This window comes from Dinoponera quadriceps, unplaced genomic scaffold (genome assembly GCF_001313825.1).
Source record: "Dinoponera quadriceps isolate SergipeBrazil2010 unplaced genomic scaffold, ASM131382v1 scaffold367, whole genome shotgun sequence".
Lineage (NCBI taxonomy): Eukaryota > Metazoa > Arthropoda > Insecta > Hymenoptera > Formicidae > Dinoponera > Dinoponera quadriceps.
Genome location: NW_014554712.1, coordinates 303,592 through 325,820, shown reverse-complemented (window position 1 = coordinate 325,820; position 22,229 = coordinate 303,592). Strand labels below are relative to the sequence as shown.

Below are 22,229 nucleotides of genomic sequence, written 5' to 3'. Positions count from 1 at the left end.
ACATCGGCGCGATACGCGGAGGTCGCGCAGTTGGCTGGCTGTGCTGACAGCCGTGTCAAAAGAAAACGCGCTGAGCAAAAATGCCCGTGACTATTTCTCGGGAGTTGTGAAAAATTTCTATATTGAAGTTTTCATTTTTATCGATATCGCCGCTCGATATCGTCTGGCTGGTCCGTCAAACCATTTTCTTAGGAATCTTTTCATATTTTAGCCGCATATTGGTGTAAATATTATCCACACGCTTGTAAACGTTAAAAAACGACTGATCATTCGGAAGCTGAAATACTCGCAGGTAAAGATGATGCTTCTTATGCGTATATTGAGGAATACGTATAAAAAGTGCCATATTTATTTATTCCTCGAGGGATGTGTCCTATTTTTATCATACCAATGTCCTACTTTTAATTTCTTCGAAACTACATTGAGGATTCTAATGGAAAAGTGCTGATATTGAGAACGAATATAGAGAAACTGTGGAGAAATGTCGAAATTATCGATCATTTGGTTTCATACAAATATAGTCACAGCGAAGTAAAAAAATAAATAACACATCTCCGTGTTTCTAATATCGTGTGTGCATTTGTTTTAATTTCATGAGCTCAAAATTAACATTTATAACTTAGATAGCTAAATAAAGTTATAGGAGAGCGTTTTTTTTGCAGGAGAAAGTAAATAAAATGAACTTACTTAGGAGTCCCCGTTAATACTGAAAATCCGCGGGCCTTCTTGGAGGATACCTTATCGGAAATGCGACGTTATCGCGCGTGCGCTTTATAAATGCGCCCGATAGAACGCGCGTTCGTCCAATTGAAGTGAATTATCTAACGTGTTTCCGCTCAACCCGCTGACGATTCCACGCGTCATCAAGCGGCGGCCGATCCGCGAAGCTTAAGAATCGCCGCCGCGACGAGGCGGCCCGCCGCTATCGGCGCGAATAACGGTGCCGCCGTGTTATCTATGCATCGCCCGACATTGTCTTACAGTTACGACAACTCGAGAAATGTGTATCGTACACGTCGTAGCGTCGTCCGTCTATTAACAATAGCGCGACACGCGTCATTATTCTCGTACACCGCGAGACGCGCTCGGTGAGACGCCAATGCATATATTATATTCGGAGCGTGCACCGCGTCTAACGGTGCGCCTGACGAAATGCGCTTCCTCGTGCGTGTCGTTGCCCATTTTCTAGGACAGCCGTCAAGAGGATCTCGCCTCTGCCGCGAGAGAGAGAGAGAGAGAGAGGCAACCACGCGGACGGACGGACATTGTGGCGAAACGAAAGCGCGCGCGAATCGTACGTCGAATCGACATCGACGGTAAAAAAGAGAGGAAATCTGCAAATTTATTACCAGGAAATATATATATATATATATATATATATAAGTGGTATCCCGTAGGATAATTTGCCGGCCGGATGAGTAAGTGAAGTTTCTCCCGAATGAAGACATGAGAAATAGTCAGAACGCAAGCGTGACGCCGTTAACGGCGATAAATTGCGATTTATGAGTTAGCCGCATGCCCGGGTCGCCCATTGATTACGCTTTCGTATCGTTTCCCCCTCCCCTCACCCCCGCTATCGGCCGGCACTTAACTCCGTTAACCACAACGGGGGCTGCGCGGCCACAAGTCGCGGAAAAAGCGAGGTGAGACAAGGAGGAGGAGAAGCGCGCGGAGGAGAGAGAGAAAAAGCGGGGGCGGAGCTCTTCCGCGGGGTCAAACGATAGAGCATCGGCGGTGGGCATCGCGATTAAATCTCGCTAATTGCTCGTTCCCGTGCGAGATAGGGGGTGTCCGTAAATTGCCTGCCTGGTAGCTCTAATTACCGGTGGTGGGCATCGCGCCGCGGAACGCGCGATTCTCGGTTCCGCGGCGTCGTGCAATTCATGCGCCGCGCGGCTCGGCGCCTTTTAACGCGCGGATGCGAGTATAATAGCTTCGGGTGTGTACACAGTGAGAAATTTTGTGTTAAAAACGGTCCACTGAAATTTTCCGTTACTTTAAACACATTCATCCCGTCGATATCCGTCAACTTATATCGAATTTACGTTAATTTATATCGGATAACGAAAAAGAGTCGAGTATATTATCGTTTTCCCTTTCCTCCTGACCTCCTGACCCCTCCGAGTCCTCTTGGTGGTCACGAAAATCTGAACACCGGCGGTTTTTTAACAATCGAGCCTAGTCGGTGCGTTTCCTCGTCGTTCGTCGGGAAACGATTGCTCGCCGAGCGCACCACGAGCATCCTCAGTAGCGCCTTTTTCGGCTCACTCGAGAATCGCTCGTCGGCCGCTGCTTTCCGCGATTTATCCTTCGACGAGACCCGCGCGAGTCGCAGCACAGTTTGCATAATTAGCCCCGCCGTCGCCTTAATTGATGCGGCAACGCGCGCGTGGTGCACGTACAAGGCGATCCGCTCCACCGAGTCTGATATTAATATTCATCCGCGGGATGACGTGGAACACGTGCACGCGAGCGCAGCACAATGCGCGCGCAATTCGGCCGACGAGCGTTATAATAGACCTGATTAACGTCGCAATGCGTCCAGCCGACACGCGCACAGCGTTCGCACGAGAAGACGACGACTCCTCGCCGCCCATTTTCATGCGGGTCAACTATTTTTATCCCGCCGCGACACTGCCCGGCCGTTGTCCATTCGACGTTCCTCTCTCTCTCTCTCTCTCTCTCTTTCTTTCCTTCTTTCTCTTTCTTTCTTTCTCCTCTCCTCCGTCGCGCACCCCTCCGCGCTTCTATGTGCGTTCTATACGCGAGAATCTCGCATCTGCATATTTCGGGGAGCCTCAAGTGGAAGGATTGAAGCGAGGCTTTGTGTTCCGCCGGCCGGAACATCGCGGGAACTCGCCGTGAAATCGCAGACAATCGTACGCGTTGCACGCGATTTCGGTGCATCATGCGACGCGCATGACCGTCTGATTGTTAATTTCTCGCGGGCGCTTCACTGTTGACTCATGTATCGCCAAAAATTGGTGGCGCACGTTGAAATCTAAACCCCACGTAATTACAGGGGGCATTAGTTACCTCGAAATCGGGAGGTCTTTATGGGAGAAGATCCGCGCAAAACGCGATCAGACAGGAGGGACAACCGTTACGTCGTTACTAATAACACTCGGCTGACCCGTCGTCGTTCCAGGTAGCTTCGATCACCCGGTTGGACCCATTACCGGCCAATTAGAGTAGCAGGTAACGGGTAACTACCAAGAGGGTGGATTTTACCTGGAAGACGAAACGACCGTGCCTAAGGCGAGTCGTTAGCGTACGCGGCCGGATACTCGCTCGGGACGGACCCCATGTGTCCGAAGACGTCCAAAGTGCAGTTTCTCGGAATGCCTGTTTTCACGTTGTATATCAAGTTACACGTGTTGGGATGCGTCCATGTAAGGATTAAGCTCAACACGTTACCGAACGGCGCGGACAGACTCGCCAGTTTAACGAGGAATCGCCGGCCGAGCGATCAATTTGACTTTTCGGCGATTTCAGGCAGACATGATTACAGCCTTTCCCGTCGGATTTCATTTTGATAATAATAATAATAATTTTCACCTACTCCGAATTTCTTACGCAAAAGTGCAGGTTGAGGTGTGTTTTAATGTTGCCCGCCTTTTTAATACAATAGATTCAATACAACTGATAGAATAAATTTAACATCTTCTCCAGTCTTTTGTCCTGGTGAATCCAGTGTAATCGTCACTGAAGTATCTAACTGGTGGTGCGTCGCGTTTCATTACAGTTGCGAGAAGCGAAAGAACGTGAACACTCGCGCTCGTTGAATCGAAGGGAAGAGACATCGTGATTTAATGAGAATAACCACGAGGCGAATGACGAATGAATGATCGCGCGTCGAAGCGCGCGATGGCAACGCAATCTACGAATTCGCTCAGCTCGGCCTTAATCCTCCGCGCATGCCTCCCTCCCGGATTTATCCGTTTGACGCGCGCGACGAGAGTACGGGAGATTAATCGTCTCCGCGGCCGGGTGAACGCGAACAAATAAATTTCCCGGCGTTTGTTTACCCCGAAGACTTTCTAAGGAGTGTCGGGCGCCGCGTTTCCCGGCGTGAATACGAAGTGATGTCATACTCAGGCGTTGTTGCACCTTCCCCGTCGCACTCGACGCACGGCCAACGACTCCGTACCGTACCGTAAACGTCGACGAGGAACTTCGGGATGATCTCATTGGGCTCACTGGCGCGACGGCTGGAACGATGTCAAAGGCCGCGCTACTTGATTCATGCTAACCCAAGGCTGAGGCTGATAAAACGCGGAATCTCTCCCGGCCGATATCGCGGCCGCTCGTGCGATTGTTCGTCGCGTTGTTTCACCACGAAGCGTTAGCCGAGGGACGACGAGGTGTTTTACGTAAAAATTACAAGAAATCTATATACACGGACGCTACGGATTACCGCGTGTAGAAAATAGAACAGAGGCGGTAGGGAGGGCGCATTAGCGTTCGGAAGAACGGCTGTCGGAATTTCGAATCCATCACCGGCGGAGGATCTGTGAACGCAGAACTTCGCCGGTCGTGGAATGCCGGCCCGGAGACAACAACGCATACGAAATGACTGTTGAGCGCTCGGTACGACCTACGACCTGTCGCGCGAGTCTCGAATAACTCGGGGAAGCCGCCTCGAGTTTCTCCGGGAGGTTCCTCAAAAAAGAAAAAAATCCGTGCCCTCTGCGTATTATTTCGAACCGCTCTCGGCCGAATTACCGAACGTGCGCTCCCGCGCACGAGAATCGTCGCTCGCCCGCCCGATTTACATTNCCCGCCCGATTTACATTCCAATTTATACCCCCCCCCCCCCCGGCTTATGCACGCCCCGGTCATTTTGCTGCTCGTAAATCGATTAATCGTCCGAAACGTCACCGGAGATAATCAGACGTCGCTCGGGCGACGAGGGGATCGTCATTGACTGAATCATCGAAAGTGGCTCGGTTTCACGGTGGCCGCGTACTTATACAAGTTACTCCGCGGCCTGGACCACTCGTGAAAGAGAGAGCGTGTGCCGGCTCATCCCGGGGTGAGGAGGGGAGGGGGTTGGCTCGGGCAAGAATCTGGTCGTGTTGATTCGTCGAACTTAAAATGCCTGTGTCTCGTATACACGAGAGAGCAGCCGCGCTGCAATCGATCGCTTGCTACTGCCAGGGGCAGACAACGGCCGCGTCTGCGGATTCTCAACGCCCCGCTGTTCGGAGAAGTCCCAAACAATCAGTAAGCGCCTCATAAAATCGGTAACGAACGCCTTTTTTCCCCGATAGGGAGTCGAAATTGCGCGCGAAGGACATGCGCGACAGGCAGCGCGTGTACACGCCGTGCTCCGCGACGACACACGTTGTGTTCGATCCGTGAAGCAAATCCGGGAGCCGACGAGAGCGCTCCCGTTTCAAGTGTCGTATTGCCTTCTCGATCCCAGTCGTTTTCACGGCCGCACATGTGTTCGGAATTGCCCACTTTTCGGACCCTTTTTACCGAAGTATCCGATTTCCAGTCCGAGACAATCATTAAGAGGAGCAGCCCCTCGACGAGTCGAGAGCTCGTTTTCTTGACTATCGTAACAAAAGTAGGGAGACGTTCGCTTGACGAACGAGTCGTGTATCGCATGCCGAGCGCGTCTCGTTAACATCGCGGCAACAAAGCAATACGAACGCGGGTGTGAGCGCTTCTCGTTTCGCACGTTGCAACGCCACCGTGGAGTCAAGGACGCGGGCGCAAATTTCGAAATCGCGCCACAATCGTCGCAACACGTAAACAGTTCGAGGAACGTCGACGACGTTATCGCGGGAGGCGTGAAATTAACGGGAACGACGCGAATCTGGCATGCGCGGATTCCTGAAACGAGAGAGTATTCCGTGACGCGCTGTGACTCGAGAGCTCGGGAGGAGGTGCGCGTCGGACGTTTCATTAGCGCGTCAGCGCGGGAAATAGACGCGATCTTTGACGCGTCGCTCGCTCCCTCTCCTCTCTTCTTCTCTCTCAGGCCTAATTTTCCTCGTCAGGGTCAAGTCGTGCCATCGCCGAGATAAACCGATGTCGGATAAGTCAGTCGGCCACCACCGTCACTAGCTTACATGTGTCGCGCGACGCTGGATCTTAAGCGGCGAGCTCCTAGATTTATGCCTCGGCGCGACATCGACGACCGTCAAACAAATCATAATAGACACCACGGAGACGGGGTCAGTGGTCAGAGAGAACGTCACGTCGCACGAGATATTAGCCAATTATCCTCCCGTCGTTATCGATGCTTCGAGCGATTTCCAGCTTGAATTTATTCCCGTTATCTTGCGCATACGCCATTGACACAGGTGTACCCGCGACTCTCGAGCTACTTTCCGAGAAATTGTTATACAAATTCGTCCATCAATCGTGCCCGCCACTGAGACCAGTCTTTAAAATGGGACTTGCGTTGAGAGAGAGAGAGAGAGAGAAGCGATGATCCAAGTGCGAGAAATCTTCGACGGCGACTTCGCATGACAAGATGTCGACGTTATTTATAAAACGTCTCTCTCTCTCTCTCTCTCTCTTTCTCGGCTGGAACGCTTCGTTTCTCAATATTTTGACCGCGGAACACGCCGACGCCCCTTACGAGAGACGAATAACACTCTTTCGAGCACTTTCATCTCTCGGGAGAGTCTCCTTTGGGTCGGTGCCAATTTCTGTGATAGAAAGAACTTTATTTTCGGTGGCGACCCCGATAAAAATATTCGTCGGGTCCTCGGGAGAGCGAGAGCGGCGCCGATCCCTCGCCGTGGCTCGGGAAACGGCTGAAATAAATTCTCGGGCTTCGATTCGGGTTTCCGCCGGTCGATCTCGCGACTTACACACCTGGGCGCGAATTTTCAGCGACATTTTAACGTGGTCGCCTCTTGATAGGGAAAGTGGTCGGAACGCTGATAAATCGTTTTTAGAAAGGCTGAGGAATTGAACCGCCGACCGCCACGGCCGATACCGATGAGATAGCAATAACCATAGAAGCAATTAATACGTCTTACGTGAACGGCGAAACATTAATTACGGAAGCAGATATTATCGAGCGCGCTTTTTTCTTTCATCCCGCTTTTCGTCGGGGCCGACCGTAAACGAGCAAGAGAAACCGCAATCCTCCGGGTTGCAAAGGTAACGGGTGTTACGACTATCTGTAACTCGCCACCACCGCGAGATACCATCACGCAACTATTTATTCGATTTCTCGCACAACCGAGATCTCGCGCTAATTCATGTATCCGCGCATTCGCACGTTCGCGTTTTATCGCGATATTTACCATTTCGTAAGCCCGTTAAAATCAATAATATCGCTGTGCGAAAAACCCAGGCAAGCCAGGGAACCTATTAAAAAGCGGGATATCAAGACGCGAGAAAAGAACACTTCCACTGTGTCGGAGAGAAGTACGATTAATTGGCTGTCAAGGTAATTTTGCAAGTTTCGCCGGTGGTGGTTAAAAAGGCGATCGAACGCGGCGCGCGTTCCCGGTGTCGCGAGTAGTTGGCATTCGGGTCAATTAAACCGGTGGGCGGTCGTTCGCAGAAATAGCGCTAACCCATTGCGATGGGGATCATGATTCGTCTATAGCCTGGCCTTCCATGCCTAATGTCATCGACTCGCGGTAGCAGACAGCCTGGCAGCGACTCGGCTCCTTTCGCGGAAGGAAGGAGCAGCATTTCGTATGGCGATCACACACACACGTCGGCGTACCATTCTCCCTACGCCGCAGCTCGTTCTGCATTTCCGTCGCGCACGAATGTCATGTCGCGTTCAGGAGTGGTGGCGGGAAAGCGGTAGAAACGGTGGAGCTATTAGCGTTATCGCAAATGGAACGTCGAATTTTCTCCACTTTACACACACACGTATATATATATATATATATATATATATCGCGTAATATAGAAATCAATTCTATCTTTATAAGGCTATCTGTATCATTTATAATCCATATATAATTATTTAGATCGTAATATTGAAATAAATTCTGAATCAGATAGATCTTACGCGCAAAGAGATCGAATACCAAAAGCGTTTGCTTTAATCGGAGATATTCTAACGTCGAACGGCAACGTTGCTCGCCTATTTACGAAGAATATATCATTTAATCCGTCACAGCTCTCCGAGTGCCCTCCCCTCCCCCTTGGACCTATCTGAGTTATGAGCCTAATATAGGAAGAAGATTGGACGCTTTATCAGTACGGACGAAAGGAAGTATCCCCTGGCCATAAAATCGTACCTAATATGTCAATGTAACTGCCTCCGCCGACTCGATGGGTGGGCCGTTACCATTGTTTTGTTTACTTATTTATTTAGCACGGAGATCGTTTATCTGAAACGTGATCGATTTGCCTTCGGGTCTTGCTGCATTGTCTTGCGCGGCGGCTATCTGATGCACGAATATTAATTCAATCGGATACACGCCCTAGGCGCAACACGCCCGCCGTTACACCTTCGGCGAGTATCGCGGGGAGAAAAAGAGACCTCTCGTGGGTACACCCGTCGTCGCCCGAGCGCCGAGACTACGAGGCGGCTGCCGTAATTATCGTACGCCGCGCGGTTTTACGAACACGAGATAAGTGAATTCATTAGCGTATCGCTCGTGTAAACACTTCTTTTCCGAGAAACTATGTAATTACATAATACGATGAAATAGCTGCAACGGTATATTGAAAAATCACATATCTTTGATCATTATATCGATTCTCGAAATTTATTGCAGTGAATTCGAAGTTGGAATGAACGGGTGAAAATACTGCCGCTCTGATCTAAAACTCACTCTGGGGAATTTGGAGAGTGAAATGATGAAAAATGTATATCGTGATATTTGTCAAAATAAATAATACCCTTATTGCGCGCAGCGAATTTGAAAAGTATCGAAATAAAGGAAACGAACACGGGGGGTCGCGGTCAATATTTTTATTTGAGGTGATTAGAAATGTATATGTCATAATATATTCAGTAACAAATAGCATCTTTATTGCGAGTAGCGAATTGAAGAGTACAGAAATAAAGGAAACGAACACGGGGAACGAACTGTTCCGTTGTACCGATCGAATTAGTCAACAGCGTTATAATTGGAATTATACATGTCCTTGATTCAGCGGCAATATTATCGAAACTGATACTCGAGTTGTTAAAACAATATATGACGCGTTAGTTCCAATAATACTGCTGTTGAATCAAGAAGATATACTCCGATTACAGCGCTGTTGACCGATTCTATTGATATGACGACCTCTTTCTCCCGGATACTTTTTTCTCGAGAGGTTACGCGCGAAAATAAATTCGTCGAGTCTCAGGGAAGTCCCGAATCAGGATCATCGCTCGACGTAGAACGACCGTGACGAAACGAGCATGGGGTTGTCCGGGAAATCCGTGAACGCGGGAAACGTGGAAGGAAAGGAGAGAGAGAGAGAGAGAGAGAGACAGAAAAAGAGAGGGGAGGATACCTGGGAAATTTTCCTCGCGGGAATCGCATGCGATTCCTCGCCGGTTGATTCACATCACCGCGACGTCGCGGCGCAAATTATGCAAATCCGACCACGCGAAGCGGAGCAACCCCCTAACCCGCATTTCCATACGAGAAATTATCGCGACGGGGCTCATGCATGGCGTCGCCGGGCGCGGATGGGACCACCACCTTTGGAATTTTTGGGTGGTCCGCGCGTAGCCGCGCGCGATGGGCGAGCCCAATATTTAATAACAGGAGGTGCCCCGAATATGCACTAATACTTCTTAATGCTCGGCGCGTCGCAAGCTGCATCTTTCGGTGCGCCCGGACCGCCTCCTCTCTCTCTTTCTCTCTTGCGCTACCTGCACCCTCGGGCGGTGAGCTCGCTTTTACACCTGCGGATATTACACCGGCCGGTCTTCTAATTTGTAATCGCATCCGCGTCGCGCGTGGAAACGTCTGAAAACGCCGAGCCATTCGGCCGATTTTTGCCGCTTGCCCGCCGTCCCGCCGCGAAAGGTAAATCCGCTTTACGCGGTTGCAAATATTGTGGCAGAAGCGTCGCCGTCGCTACCTGCTCGCCGGCGTCCTCTTTGTCGCTATATGCGCGGCATTCGCGGTAATTAACGCGTAATAGCGTAATGGACGGTGGGCAAGGCGCGCTCGCGCGTGCGAGTTACGTGGGTTCACGAGTACTCTCGCACTTTTCGCGAAGCGTTCCGCGAGGCATTTGCATAAACCGCCGTGCCTGCGCGTGTCCCGCGTCTACGTTTAACTTCATCAGGTCGGGACCGCTTGTAATTAAGTCTCGATTCGAGAGTCCGCGTTGCGAATGCCTTCGACAAACACTCGTGTCCGCGCCTCGCTGCACATGAAACGCGGAGGAAGAATGACATATTGACGCGTGAGAGCACAAGTCCTATTTAAATTCCTATAAATTCCCATCGATTTACGTCGCTGCCGTATGTTTTTTTTTTTCTTTCCCGTCCACGCGCGCAAACCGGAATGCAAAACGACGGACGCGTGAAAAGCCCCGCAATGTATTGGCCTATATGCATATCCAATCGCGAGCAACCTCGTAAAGTTGTGTCGAAAGCGACGAAATACAACGAACGTTCGTAAAATGTGTGTGTGTGTGTGTGTGTGTGTGTGTCGAAAGCTTTCTCGCTCTCGAGCTTTTCGGGCGTGTCAGCAGACAGACCGATCTCTCTCACTTCGGTATATTGTTTGCGCCATTCGCTCGCAAACAAGCCTCTTATTATTTTGCAAATAATAGGCAAATTTTTTCATTATTAATTAAAGAAGCCTTCATATATTATTTTTAAGGAATAATAACTCGAAATTCTGCGTGTTGTTGTTCGCAAAATGGTAGAGGACTTTTCTGCTCATTTCAATCCGTTCCACATCCTTACGGATGTTTGTCCCTGTTGATTGCTCTGCGACATTTTGCATATACAACATACATAATATGTATATATATGTGTGTATATGTGTTTCCATTAGAAATAACATATTTCGTTAGTAATACATATGGAGATACGCGCAACGTATAAACTAATAATATAAACCTCCGGAATTTATATACTATGGAAATCGCTCAACGTATCGTATCGATGAAGAAAAATGCATTGGCATAAACACAGGCCTGAAAATCTAAGAGGATTGCACCGCGATTTATCACAGTTCGCAGAACACTAATAAACCCCAGGTTCTAGAAACAGAGATAATCAAACGCGGGAGGGGGCCCGACACGGACTCGATCGCGAAATTCAATTAGCACGAACGCGATTTACCCGCGCCGGCCGGCTGTAGAAAACGGAGAAAAACTCCGTTCCACGCTATCGGAGGAGCGCGTGTGGTCTAGTTTACAATAGCCGAGCGTTATCGGTTATCAGTTACGAGCGCGTTACCCGCGAAATCCTTGAGCGTGTCCGAGTACAGAATAAACAGCCGTGTCGACGACCGGATTTCTCCTCCAGTCGTCGGACTTTTATCGTGAATTTTCACGAGCTCGTTATACGAACGCGGCCGGACGAATTCCCGGCGATCAGTAACGCCGGCGACCTCTCGACCCGCGGCTCGTAAAACCCGACCATTCGATTCCGAGAATCATTGGGGGGAGGGGGGGGATCGTACGTGTAACAAGTGCATGTACACGCCGACACCCCGCCAAGGTTATCCTTATCGTTCCGTAAACACGTTTCATGCAATTTAGCGGGATAACGGGTCGTTGCGAATAATCGCGACTGAGTGATTCCTCGCTCGCGGAAATCGATGTTCTTGAGTGTAATCGCGCAACCTCGCGTGATTTCGCGAAACGGAAAGTCTCCCCTCGGTATTATCGATTCCCCGAGAATGCGCGAGAATTTCAAAAGGCCGGGGAGAAGATAAAAATATCGGGCCGTATTATGAATTCACTTTTATCAATAAAAGTGTCGTGAATGTCTCTTGTCAGCCAATTAAGCGGTTTTCCAAGCCACTTTCGGTGACACTTTTATCGATTAAACTGAGCGGAGAATGCGATGCATGCATCAGAAATATTATCGGAGAGGTCGAGAGAGACGATAAATTAATCGAGGGAGAATTTAGAAATTAGAGATTCGTTATTTCCACGAGACCGAGACGCGCGCCGGGCCATATCTGAAGACGAGATTCAGAGGAATCGCGCGGACCCATTTTTAAACCGAGGACCGTCTGACCTTTCGCCCGACCCTGATTCCTACGGGATCGTTAACGATAGCGCGCGGCACACATGTCCGGGATATACCTGATACACTTAAATTTATCGACGGTCTAAAAATGAAAATCCTCCGCTTTCTGCGAGCGGAGATCAAAGTGCCTGGCGGAACTTTTACGGCATTAAATCGCATCTCGGCAGGGCTTCCATTCTGATGTATCAAACAGGGCGGATTAGAGAGACGAAATAAATAGCTATCGGTTTGGTCATCGGGGCAATCTGACGGATTTTTAAACAATCGGGAGAGATTAATCTGTTCCTCACCATTATTCCGTTCTTTTCCACCTGAGTTTTCGTATCGTATTATAATAATCAGCAGTGATATTTCGCAAAACAAGCAGACGCGTCGTTAAAATATAAAGTTTATACTTGGATACAAAATATTGAATAATCTGAATAATCGCGAGTGACAAAAATCAAAAGTGATACGTTACAATATCAATATACGCTATATTATATTAAAATATTTAATTATTTAATATTTAATTTAATTTAATTCACGTGTCCTCCGGTCAAATTTATCGCGTCTATGTACGTCGACGTACCTCAACAATTATTAAGATGTTAAAAGATCTTATTAAGATACGATGTTAAGTATTATTAAGACCGCATAATGGTACACAAGCGCATCCAGCAAATTTCGAAACGTTTAACCTTTCATCGTTAGTCGCCACATGTTGCTCAATGAACGGAGGTTGCCGGGTTGAACAAAGACGCTTCTGTAAAATCTCAAGTTACCGGCTGTGAGCTCAATAAATCAGGCATGGTGCGAAACGTTTTCGTCGGTCGTGCAATAACTATTTTCTATTAGAGGAATAAATCTTTCGATAGACGATCGACGTCTCAATCATTGATAGGAGCGGTTCAATCGCGATCGAGGCACGATAGACTTGCACAACGCTCGATTCCCTAGTTACCGAGCGATAGGCTGGTATTAATGGTCGTAAATTATTTACGATCTCCGATTGAGAACGCAATCAATTATGCATTCGTATTCATCGGACCGTTATTCGGCCGTTTGCATCAATATTTCTCGTATGAAATCAATATTAATCCTTTGAATGTGGAGCACTTCAGAGCTACGTGATCGCTGAGAAGGAAATATATTGGGTTGTCGTGAATCAATCAGTAAAAAAAACACAACTTGAATGAAAGACTTAACGAGAGATTAATTTTTAATTGGATAACGTCGCATTTTCGATCGACTTATACTTTCGTGTAGTACCATTTTCAGCGCCTAACTATGATCAGCTAATGATCAGGACAGATTAAAGGATGCAGGATATACCCGATGGTCGGCGATCATAATGTCTAACGCGAATAAAAAAATTAACGAAATTATGAGAGAATAAAGTTCGTTGTATCATTTATGACCTACTTATTAATATTCATTGGTTTATTACATTTATTTATCGCGCAACACTCTTTCCGCAGAATTCAATAATAATGAACACATATTGTTTGTTGAAACTGAGGGAAAAATATAAATAATTTCCCGTCGCTAACGCGATCAGAGACCATCGCGGTTTTCCGGCGCTCGGCGATCTGGGCCGATAAAACGGGAAGCGAGCGGAATCGCCACGAGACAAATAACCACGGAGAAATTCCCCCTAGGATTCAGCGCACACGCATTCGCGAGAATTGTTTCTACTAAGCGGCGCGACATCAAAGACTCCAGATGTTGCAGACGGCGATTAAGTAGGTCCGCGCTCTCTTTGAGCTCGGATCGGCCAGCGTCGCGGGGGAAGGTGCGTACATGCGGCGCGGGGAGAGATGCAAATTCGCCTATTAAACTTATCTCGGAGAGGAAATCTGCCGAGGGTTCACGGGGGCGTGTTGGGCCACCCACGATTGAAAGGGGATCGCCTAGCGGGCAAATTTATGCGATCGTAGTCCGCCGTGCGCGAATGGTGTTACATATTTTGTCATGTCCGTATGGATAATCTCGCGTCGACGTCCACCATCATCGCGATGGAATGCGAGAAATCTGACGGAACCTGCGCGCATTAATCCTTCGCACAGTCCGATTTGCCTTCGACCGATTCGTAGAAATTCATTCACTTCGCGACGATATCGCGTAATTTGCAATAATCTCGATAATTCTGCATTTAATTAATGCAACGACATATCGGGCCGTGCGACAAGTAATTTCGGATCTTTCAAGTAAAATGAAGCGATTATATTTTAATGTAGTCATAATTCGACGAAACAATACATAGGATGAGAGAAGATCATAAGGCGAGATAGGTGTACACATTGTTTCGTAAAATTATAACGACATAGTGAAAAAATGTGACGTAATCAATACATATTCGTGTACTTTTCGAAACATTCCCCATGTTGAGGCTCACCGTCAAATCTTTTGCCGCGGGCATAAAACTACGGACGTCTCATTTTCCCCGAAAAAGTCGAAATCACTCATTACACGATGAAGTATTTATAATAACGTATTTACATTCGTATGTATCTTTTTATGCAATCAATTACGTCAAATGTGTATACGAAAAGTTGCCGGATCAAATTGTCGCTCCTCAAACGCACGGCTTTGATTTGCGCAGGGTGACGACGACAACAACGGCGACGAGGACGAGGCTTCGGTCGATACAACGTCAGCGTTCACCACGAGGATGGCAGCGACGACGCCGAAGTGGTCGGCCAACCAGCACGGTAAGAACACGAGGCCCTATGAAAGAGGCGCCGCCGCACCGTATAATGGGTACCAACAGCCGAAAAACGACTATCCGCCGATGTCTGCTCACAGCGTTTACAAGTGGCAGACGCTCGGCAGTCGCGAGAGCGTCAAACAGACCAGGAACAACATGCAGCAGTACAATAAAAACGGTGAGCGTAAGTGTGTACTTCGGGTGGCAAGTGGACGCGTCAATAACCCTCGGCTTGGTTTCTCAAACATCTTCATCGACGAAAAAAGGGGGTGGACGTGGTGGGAGGGACGCTCTAAGGAGAGCGGCTTGCGATCTCGCGACTACCCCTCCCTTCTTAATTGGTTTATGCAAATGCGCGCGACGTCATCCCACATTTTCGCCGTCGATTAATAATTTCAACTCGGCCCGGCGAGACGTTCCGAAATAATTACTAATCGTTATTAAAACCACGCCGGTGGTCCGGTGGTTCTCGGTGGCGGTGTTCGATCAACGTAATAACACGGCTATATTTCTCGAACGTCTCTCGGGATCGATCGACCGCGGGGTAATTATCGGGACGTTGCTTTTCGTCGCGGCCGTCGACGACGTTGCGTGCGCCGTATGCAGATGTTTGTGGAAACTGCCTCGACTGACTTACATGCCTCCCCCCTCCCGCTTGTACGCTTAACTAATGCATTATGCGCAAAATTGCCCGGGATGGGTTACCGCATCGACGTTACTATTTGCGCCAATCCGCCACGGACACGATGTAGCGGTTATCTGCCGCAATTACGAAACCGAAACCGGCGCATAAATCATCCGGCAATCGGCCGCGATCGTGATCGAGCGGTATTCGCGCAGCCGCGCGCGGACTCTCTCTCTCTCGAGCCGTTCCAGCGCGCGAGATCCATAACGTTGCATAGCGAGCGTAACCGTAAAATATCGCATAGTTGGCCGTCTAGTTAGTATAATGGACGTTTTTATAATTACCCGCCGCGAGACGCGGTATAAATTCGTCCGTGTGCCGCATTGCGATTGCATTACGACGTCCAAGCGCCTCTATTTATTTCTCGCAGGCACCTCCTCCATCTGTGCGATTGCACAAGCGCCGTTTTACACTTGCAAGGATGAAAGAAAGGCGCGAGAAAGGAGACGGAAGAATTCTCTCTCATTGGGGAGCAATCTGTCTAAGCGATCATCACGCGGCGCGATCTTCCCGATACGCACGTCACGCGGAATAGCTCGAAACCAGATCCCTACGACGTTTTTCCACACGTACATTTATTATTATTTATTATCGTTATTATTCATCGTCATATCGTTATTTGTAACGTGTCAGGAGAGACCAGGGCATAAAAAGTCACTTTTCTTACGTTTGACTTAATTATATTTTTCATTATATATATACATATATATATGTAGCTGCAACTTTTAGCTTTAGAAAAAATAGTAACCTTATTCGTTCATAAAAAAATTATTAAGCTCAAGCAAAACAGTCAATTATGATCACTATTTATTTTTTATTTGCGGGAAGATATTAGCTTTTTAGCACAGTACGTTACAATCTGATGACATAAATAAAGAAAAATGTTTACAAAATCGTAACTTCACGATCGAATTCACTTATTAAAGGTCTCGCGAGTCTCCCAGCGAGGTCTCTATTTATCCTCGAATCCGCGTTCTACCATTTATCGCGACTGACGTAATCGGCGCGCGATCGCCGCGTTGAAGTCTCTTCCTTCGCGATTGCCTGTCGAATCGGATCACGCCGGGCAAAACGGCGCGACACGTTCGCGTAAACGCGGAAAACGAAATTCCACGGGAAACGGTGCGACGGTGTCGGTTTATTAATATGCAAATTAACAATGACGATTGTGCGCGGTACACGCAGGCCGCGGCGTTACGGTAAACTCTGGCGTCGCCCTCCGCGCGAATTCCCTCGTGTCGCCTCGCGAGAGCAATGTATCACGCGCGCACGTGCGCGCCGCGGGATTGTCGGGCCTTGATTCATACCTCCGTTGATTGAGATCGATTTATTATCACTCGCCGCCGGAGCGATAGCGATCTCGCAGTCTCGTGCGCCTCCTCCCCTCTTTCCCGTTCCGCGAGACTCCTCGATCATCTTTTTCGAATTACGTTGGCACACACACACACACACACACACACACGCGCGCGCGCGCGCGGGAAGAAATGCTATAGTATGAGTAAAATTGGTTAACAGCGCTGTAATTGGAATAAATCTTGATTCAGTAGCAATATTATTGAATCTAACATTCAAATTAATAAAAACAATGCGTGTATAACATATTACTTTCAATAATATTGTTACCGAATTCAGAAGATTTATTTTACTTATTTCACGCTGTTGACCAATTTTATTGATACAGCAGTATTTTTTTTATTTACAGAAAAACCTGAACAGCAAGACTAAAACCGGCTCCACGCGATGTGATAAATATAGGCGAATCATCATCGAGAATCTAAATGAAAATGTTACATTCTCGATATTTTTCGAATGTAACCGTTCAATTATCGCTTAATCGCTTGAGTTTTGCTACTTACGCTTTTCGATGCGCCTGTTTTACTCGCGTCCGCGGGATTTTGACGAGTCGACGATTCTGCAACTTCCGCCGGAATTTATCATTACATTTGCCTTTTTTCTGGGTAATTCTGCGATCCTCCTCGGCGAAAGGAAAGAGAGAAGAAGCCGGGGCGAACGGTGAGCGCGCAAGAAGCTTTCGCGGAAAGTATCCGCCGTCATGGACGATATCACATTCCGTTAACTCGTATAATTTTGCATATTTGCGGCATGATGTGCCCGGCGTCGAGTATGCCGCCACCGTGTCCTTCGCGGCATCAGACACCGTTGATCAAATACTTTCGAGCTGAGTCAGGGGTTAAGTTGGCGCGCGCGCTAAACCAGCTAAACCGGCAAAAGAGGAAGAGTAAATTATCGATAAGCTTGCGGCTGTTCCTCTCCGTCGCGGCGGTAAATAAATGCGGGGGAATAAAAAAGAATAAAGTTTACGTGTCACGGGACGCGTGCGTCGCGAGCTCATTCTGAAAATCATAAAATGCGCCCCGGACGATCGAATCGCCTTTCTCTCATAATATATTCCGGAATACGTTTGAATACGTTAGGATGCGCGCGTGAGAGCACATACTTCAGGATTCCTGACGGTCGTGCCTCCATTGTGCGAACGCGCCGGTACGATCTCAGTGTCAGTGCGGCCGAGAGCAACGCCTACGTACGAAAATTAGCATAGCGCGCGATTCCACCCCCCCGAGATTAGACGGGCGGACGATTTCGCGATGGTGCACTTCCGAAATCTCTTCCGAGATCAACCGCCGGATTCCTCGTACGCGCGCCGCGCGGACGTCGCTTCCGGGGGAAACTCGCTCGAGCAAAGAAATAGAGCTGTTAATTTCATTCGTTTTATTCCATTTACTTCATTCCTTTATTTTATGCTTCATATATTTAACTTATTTACATAATTAATTAACCTGTTATTATTAATATTTATATAATTTCGTTTATTTGTTTATTTACGGAGATCATCCCATCGGTATAACATATTTGGGAACTTATTTCCGTTTCCCACTTTAAGACTTGACGTAAAAATTAAAAATTTCAACCCCGGGACATAACATCAAGAAGAAGAAAGAGAAACCTACATGTAAAAATACAACAAAAAAAAGGCAAGATTTTATAAGGCCTAATTAATAAAAATGAAAAAAAAAATCTTGTTTGCCTAAATATATACGTTTCATAATACTTCGTTCCCGAGAAATACGCAGGCATAAATATTAAAACGTCTCTGCGTTAAAAAACGAGTCTCACTTTTCCTGGATTTCCTAGTGTTTATACCGACTGGACGTCGATAAATCGAACCGATGAGCTCTGCGTGAGTTGACGTATTGAAGTATCGTAACCTTCAGTGGCGACGTTAGCCGCAGCGATTCGTAAATTAATCCGCGATCTGACGCGACAAACGATGCTTTAATGGAGGATAAGTAGCCGACGAGCCGTAAGCAGCTGGGATTCACGATCGTCTCCGCGCGGCCGCCGGCAATAATTTTCGATTAGGAACGACGTCGCTGTCATGTGGTATAATTCATGAGACGCATCAACCGAACTTGATCTTATTAACACCGTCGTTCGACGCATGTAATCGAGATGCGTTACTAGAAGCTCAGCTATCCTAGACCCGCAATTTATATCGATTGAGCAGTTGAAATTGGCGTGCGTGCATATCGCGCTCTCTCCGATGAAAATACCTCGCGTGCCGTCTCTGGTCGAGCCTCTTCGTACCGGAATAATTCGAGGGAGAAAAAAAGGAACCGAAGCGCGATCGCAAGGATGGACAATGCAAGGCGATGCAATAAACGTTAACGAGCGCACTTTCCCCGCGATGATCGCCTAGCGGCCGCTCTCGTGACCCTCGCGACCCTCGTATAAACGCGGCGTGAGCGGCGGATCTCTATTCGCTTCCTCAAACGTTCGCTCGCATCCGTCTTCGGATTCCTTTTCACCCTGACATTTCGCCGCGTTGTTATTATTTGTACTAGAATCTACGGATCCCCGTAATGCCACAATGCGCGGTTTCTCCGTGCGCGCGCGCTCAGGCGAATTATGCGGAGTGACGGCGTCCTCGTAATTATCGACAGTACGTGAAGCGCGCGTAGAAAGCGATTAGCTATCTCCGCGTTGAATCAATAGAAAGCACCGGCGCGCGACTTATGTCACTTAATGGCAGAGGTTCGTCCGCGCGCGAACTACCCGCCGCGCGATCTCGATCTCGCGAATTTCGCCTCTCTCGCTCGCGCGCCGTGCGTATTATATCGGTAACCGAGCGTGTCGGGGGGCCTATCTAACGAGCAACGAGGAGATCCGTCGCGATAAAACCGCTCCGACGAGACTCCCCGCTCTAATCTGACCTATCCGCTCTCTCTCTCTCTCTCTCGCCTTTATCGCGGACGCTCCCCCGCGAGACAGTAATTAATGAGTTACACGGAATGACGATAAAGCCCGCCCGTTGCTCGTTACGGCTTACGTAGGACGGCTCTCTTACGCAGCTCTCTCCTAGCTGCCCTTCACGACAACTAATAATTCACCGGCTCTCGGGAATCTCGAGGAGTCTTCGGGGGAAGGTCGGGGCGAGTGTTTCGAAAACCCCGGGACTACAAGCCGTCCCGGAAGTCGTCGGATCAAAGAGGCGATCTCCTCGAAATGCCGTTGCGCAAATCGAATCGCGCATGCGTAGCTGTGTTCTCTCGGAACTTCCTAAGTAAGCGCGCAATTGTTACACATACACACAGCAATACGGCCCGAGCGTGTAGCCGGAGCTTTGCTTTCGTTCGGCTTCGCGATTTAGCCGCACCTGCTGCTCTTTGATAGGATTACAGGGATTCTACCACACCAGGATTAACCGGCGAATGTTTGCCCGTAGATGCTGCATTGGTAGAAGCTGCAGAATATTGGAAGAAGGTAAACACAGAGGGCACCTGTAAGTGGCCGCGCGCCAAAGTCATTCGAGTCAGTGACTCTTACCCGGATTCGTCCGTCATCTACCATCCGCACTGCGCCATATTGCACGAGTGCTCGGACAACACCGGATGTTGCAAGTCGGAAGCGCTCACCTGTGTGGCGAAGAAGTCCCATCCCATAATGCTTACATTCTACGTAAGTCCGTCATATACTTTTATTCTTTAATTAAGAAACGATCGCGGTAGGAACGCTCTTACCGTCCCGGCCGATCTTGGGCGCCCGGATTGGACGAACCTCCGACGTCTTCCGCGAGATTGATCGATTTAGAACGAATTAATAAAAAAGACCAAAGGAAGTAACTCGGAGAAAATGCAGTTGCGATCAAGCGGATGCCAAAGTTGAGAGACGAACTTGATAAGCGTCAATAATACGAGTAACGATCCTCAAAATGTTATGTTACGTAAAATATTGACACAATTGCGCCACTCTTGTTATGTGCGACATGAAATGCGGACACGATGAATGCACGTTATTCTGTTTTATCATATTTAACGAAAAATCAAATCAAGATATGTGAAAATGTTTCCGCAAAACTTCTATCTCTTCGAGTCTCTGCGCTGGGAAGAAAGTATTGAAAAATTTAGCTGTGGAATACAAGATTTATTCTGCGAAATAAATCTTATATGGTGCAAGTAAGTTTTTTGTGAAATAAATTTTATATCCCACAAAAATATTTTTCGGTATTATCTTCTTGATGCAAATTTTGTCGGGAAGATATAGAAAAAATGTTCTGTGAAATTGGAACATCGACACGCTCGACCCGTGTAAAGCTGCAGGATTTCTGTGCCAGGTAGATATTTACGCCAACCGGCAGCTTGAAATGTCACTTTGACATTTTTAATCATTTTCGCGCGTAAACCGAACGATACTCCAGTTTCATTTCTCGCGTATTTCTATGAAACATTTATAATTCCATGACGACACCGATAATACGCAAACTTTGTCGAAAAATAGCCTCCTGTCGGTAAAATTCCCAAAGTATCCGCTTGATTCTCGTACAAACGTGTACCGCGCAGGCGTTGGTACGGGTTTCGTCGGCGATTCCGCGACAAAATTCCCCGCGCGCTTTCGACGCTTGCTCACTTGCAATTCAACGTACATTAAGTATGCGCGAGGAGCCGTAATAATTATTAACTGCCGTGACGCATAATTTGCCGGGATAACGTATTAAGCGTATTAACGGCGCGCGCGGCGGATCGATCGAACGATAAACACTCTCGTAAATGCGGGCTCGCCGCATGCCGGATAAATCGCCGAGAGAAAGAGACGATTGCAGAGACGGTGCAGATCGGGCAACGAGAAAGAGAGAGAGAGAGAGAGAGAGAGAGAGATGGATGCGCCGACGTAAGGAGGAGGACTTTATCCGGCGAGAGAAAGTACCATTAATCGTGTAAACTGTATTGCGGGCAATTTATTAGCGGGATGTCCCGAGGAGCCGACAATATGCGGGCATGATTTACGCGGGACGTCGCCGCGACGTCGAGCCGCAAATCAGCGAATTCTTCCTTTCTTTTCGCCCCGGCGATGCAAGATCGTTAGATCGTTGCGCGAACGACACTTTGCACGCTCGCGTATAAATTCCGAGACCGCGGTAAGCGGCTATTTTCTCTCTCTCTCTTTCTCTTTCCCCCTTCCGCGCGGGCCCGGCTTGTTATCGCGTGCACGGAATTGGTTGCTCGCGTGAAATGTCTCTTATCTAACCTACATAGGAATAATCGTAGTAATTGGTCCGGTTTCGAGCGGACCGCATTAGTGTCACGGAAAACAAGTGGCATTATACGGCGGCACGACGGCAAATGTTGGCTAATTGAATTATTTTTACCTCCGCTGGACGCTACCAGACGCGCGCTCGAGAC

At 48.2% G+C, this 22,229-nt stretch overlaps 1 protein-coding gene across 2 annotated transcripts in view; it reads left to right on the top strand.

Annotated features, from left to right (window-relative positions):
- LOC106741093 overlaps positions 1–22,229 on the top strand; it is a 111,027-nt gene that overhangs the window by 35,329 nt on the left and 53,469 nt on the right. For both annotated transcript variants that reach the window (XM_014612738.1, XM_014612737.1), the window contains exons 2-3: positions 14,742–15,024; positions 20,276–20,508. In XM_014612738.1, coding sequence (XP_014468224.1) covers positions 14,742–15,024; positions 20,276–20,508 — 516 coding nt within the window. The remainder of the gene's footprint in view (positions 1–14,741; positions 15,025–20,275; positions 20,509–22,229) is intronic.